This window comes from Trematomus bernacchii, unplaced genomic scaffold (genome assembly GCF_902827165.1).
Source record: "Trematomus bernacchii unplaced genomic scaffold, fTreBer1.1, whole genome shotgun sequence".
NCBI classification, from domain to species: Eukaryota; Metazoa; Chordata; class Actinopteri; order Perciformes; family Nototheniidae; genus Trematomus; species Trematomus bernacchii.
The window spans coordinates 3,935,265-3,939,289 of NW_022987656.1; the positions used below are offsets into that span (position 1 = coordinate 3,935,265).

At 45.2% G+C, this 4,025-nt stretch overlaps 1 protein-coding gene across 2 annotated transcripts; it reads left to right on the forward strand.

Moving 5' to 3' along the window:
- The first annotated feature begins 825 nt into the window (after positions 1-825).
- On the forward strand, positions 826-3,617 carry LOC117486793 (zinc finger BED domain-containing protein 1-like). Of its 2 annotated transcripts, none has more exons than XR_004556321.1 (3): positions 826-1,836; positions 2,155-2,754; positions 2,924-3,254. XR_004556321.1 is itself a non-coding variant. In XM_034135343.1 (3 exons), the coding sequence occupies exons 2-3, from the start codon at positions 2,314-2,316 to the stop codon at positions 3,335-3,337; spliced, it is 855 nt and encodes a 284-aa protein (XP_033991234.1). In that variant the 5' UTR covers positions 826-1,836; positions 2,155-2,313; the 3' UTR covers positions 3,338-3,617. The 2 variants fall into 2 exon arrangements, 1 of the variants encoding a protein (XP_033991234.1); XM_034135343.1 differs by having other exon boundaries at positions 2,924-3,617.
- The last annotated feature ends 408 nt before the right edge of the window (positions 3,618-4,025 follow it).

A 4,025-nucleotide genomic window follows, 5' to 3' on the forward strand; every position in this document is an offset into this window, starting at 1 on the left:
TCAGTGTTTTCAGGAGATGTACTTTGAATACAGCAGACATTTAGGAAAGATTTGAGACAAAGCTTTTGCAAAGCGGGAGTGCACTGATTTATATTCAAAGCATAGAGGAGTTAGGAGTGTTGTTGCCGCTGGAAAACCTCTAAGCTGCGGTTTTCATTTTCTCAAGTGAATGAATAGTTTACATGCTCTTCTTTGCCTCCCAGCTTGAACCTTGGTTTGGTTGTACCGGCATATAATGCATAAAAAAAAAGCACCCGATCCACTTAACTAACTGGCTGTCTTCCTGTTCTCTTGCTTCCACTCGTTGGTTTTATTTTTGTGTGTGTCCACTGGAGTAAACCTTATGCTCAAGCTAATGGCTTTACCCACTAGAACAACAGGGGTCAGCTGCTGCCAAAATGCATCACAATTACTCTTTATTCAATTAGTGCACTCTGAGCAAGACCACCCACCCCACACACACACCCACACCCCCACCCCCACACACACACACACACACACACCCACACACACACACACACACACACACACACACACACACACACACACACACACACACCCCCACACCCACACACACACACACACCCACACACACACACACACACACACACACACACACACACACACACACACCCACACCCCCACCCCCACACACACCCACACACACACACACACACCCACACACACACACACACACACACACACACACCCACACCCCCACCCCCACACACACCCACACACACACACACACACACACACACACACACACACACCCACACACACACACACACCCCCACACACACACACACACACACACTAGGGCTGTGCAATTAATCGTATTTTAATCGCGATTACGATTATGGCTTGCGACGATTATGAAAACAGCATAATTGACAAAATACGATTATTTTGCTGGGTGCGCTTTCGCCCCTCCCTAAAAGCCCACTCGGCCACGTGGGAGTGACATGTGTGAGTGTTCAGCGCGAGCGAAGATGTCAGAACAAGAGCAGCAACTCGTTAAAAAGAAGGGTAAAACTATTTCCACTATTTGGAAGTACTTTGGCTTTCAGGAGTCCGACGTGGAGCAAAACAAAGTACAGTGCAGGATTTGTTACCAGGTTGTGTTGGCACCACACGCTAACACAACCAATCTCTTTAATCATCTGAAATACAACCACAAAGTGCAATACGACGGGGCAATAATACAACAAAAAGCAGACCAAAAAGATGCCCGCTCGACTTCATCCACAACATCATCACAGTCATCGATTCAGGACGCATTGCACAGAGCAACGGCCTACGCGACGAGCTCGCAGAGACACAGAGATATTACAGGTGCCATTACATTTCACATCGCTAAAGATATGTGCCCAGTTAGCACTGTTAGCAACCAGGGCTTTAAGCAACTTGTCAACACGTTGGACAAGCGTTACGAGATGCCGTCTCGGTATTATTTCAGCAGGTCTGCGCTGCCTGCGCTATATGACAAATGCCGTGGGGAAGTTGAGAGAGATGTGGCTTCAGCTGACTACTTTGCCACCACAACGGACCTATGGTCTAGCCGCACCATGGAGCTATACATGAGCCTCACAGTTCATTATATCGATGCCGATTTCAATTTGAAGACAAAGTGTCTCCAAACCGCATTTTTCCCTGAAGACCACACGGGGCAAAACATCGCCCATGGACTGAGGGAAGCGATGGCTGCTTGGGGGTTAAAAGAGGATAAACTCGTCTGTATGACTACGGACAATGCCGCAAATATAAAGCTGGCGGCTGAGGTCAATGGATGGATGAGGCTCCAGTGTTTCGGGCATAGACTCCACTTGGCCATAGGTGAGCAGGATTCCTTCCTCCTGTTGTATGTAATATGTCATTTTAACAACAGCAACAACAATAATAGCAATAGTAAGTCATTAACATTGATGATCTCTCTCTTAATATGATAATATTAATTACATATTATTATTATTATTATTATTATGTTATGTGTGAGCTACTCTGTCATCTCTCTTTTTTTTTTCTCTCTCTCTTTCCCTCTCTCTCTCTCTCTCTCTCTCTCTCTCTCACACACACAACACACCAAATTATGCTTTGATGAAGATCATGATTATCATCATGATACTAAATAATATGTATTTGTTGTAATCTTAGAGAATGCAATGAAGGATCCCAGGATCGGCCGTGCAGTGGGGCTTTGCAAGAAGCTGGTCAGCAGCTTCTCCTACAGTTGGAAAAAGAAGAGGGAACTTGCATCTGCCTGAACACTCCCTAAAGACAGAATGTCCAACCAGATGGGGATCTAGGCAGGCCATGATCGACAGGGTCCTCGAGCAGCAGAAGGCCATTGCCCAGGTCCTTTCCAGCGACCGAAAAACCAGACATCTCTCCCTCACGTGGCAGGACGTTGATGTACTGGAGGCAATCAATAAGTCGCTTAGCCCTCTGGTGGAATTCACAGACGCACTTTCTGGAGAGAAGTATGTAAGTGTGTCTTTTTTTAAACCAACCCTGCACCTCTTCAACAACTCATTGCTGGCAGTGCAGGAGGATGACACAGACCTCACAAAAAGCATAAAAAAGAAGATACTAGACTATCTCAATGATAAATATGATGACGCAGCGACACAAGAGCTGCTTGACATGGCCTCTGCCCTGGACCCGAGATTCAAGCTCAAATATGTCAGTGAGGACAATCGAGGATCCATTGAAGCCAGCCTGACAACTGAGATGAGGAGGGTGATGACACTCATGGTAATAATAATAATAAAAAATAAAAATGTCAGATTTGACAGTAAATACAATTAAGTGAATGAATGTGTTGTCAAAGTGTTATAATGTAATTCTAGGTATAAATGTTAATACCCATAACCATTTAGTCTGATTAAACATGTCATTCTTATTTTCTTTATAATACTCCAAGGAGAACGCCCCTCTTGAGACGGCAGCGGTGCCTGCAGATGACACGGAGGATGCTGCTGCAGCTGCACCAAAGAAGAAAAAGAAGGGACTGGGGAGCTTCTTCAAGGCCACCGTAGACCAAGCTGCAGAACCTCAACCTGCTCTGGAAAAGGACAAGGCCATAGCTCTTGAGCTACAGTCCTACCTCCAGGCAGTGCCACTGGATGCTGAGGAGGACCCACTAAAGTGGTGGAGGGAATCCCGGAAGTTCTACCCACGGCTCTCCATCCTGGCAAGGAAGTATCTGTGCATCCCAGCCACAAGTTCCTCTTCAGAGAGGGTCTTCAGTACAGGTGGCAATATTGTCACCTGCCTGCGCTCGTCTCTGAAACCAGACCATGTAAACAGGCTGGTTTTTCTTGCAAAAAATCTTTAAGAGATGACATGAGCAGCCCTACCAGCATTTGCCATGGTGGCCATGTTGGCTATATGTTAAGGAGTTGTCAGTAGGTTGTGACAGTGCACTGCAACATATTTGATTTAATTTATTTTTGTCTAATTTATTTTTATTTATCATATTAATATATGTTTAGTATGGTTTTGGAAGTGCGCTCCATTATGTGTTGACCTTGTTTATTGGTAAAATATTATTTGTTTTAAAGTTTAATAAATGGTCAATGAATAATCGTCAAAATAATCGTGATATCAATTATTGACCCAAATAATCGTGATTATGATTTTTGCCATAATCGCACAGCCCTAACACACACACACCCCCCCACACACACCACACACACACACACACACACACACACACACACACACCCACACACACACACACACACACACACACACACACCCCCACACACACACACACACACACACACACACACACACACACACACACACACACACACACACACCCACACACACACACACACACACACACACACACACACACACACACACACACACACACACTTGCCGTTTTGGCTCCGTAAAGCTGAGTTGTTTGTTGTCTGGTCTCGCATTCGCTGCCCTGAGTTTTGGTGGCACAGTGATGATACTTATACCTCTGGAATCATTGGAATCTCATCTTTAATCTGATGTCTTGTTTGTGCAGT

What these genes read in the sequence shown, in the direction of transcription:
- LOC117486793 (XM_034135343.1), top strand. Translation starts at nt 2,314, where the DNA reads ATGATCGACAGGGTCCTCGAGCAGCAGAAGGCCATTGCCCAGGTCCTT. An exon ending in GGAGGGTGATGACACTCATG is followed by an intron (nt 2,755 to 2,923) that starts GTAATAATAATA and finishes TAATACTCCAAG; the next exon opens with GAGAACGCCCCTCTTGAGAC.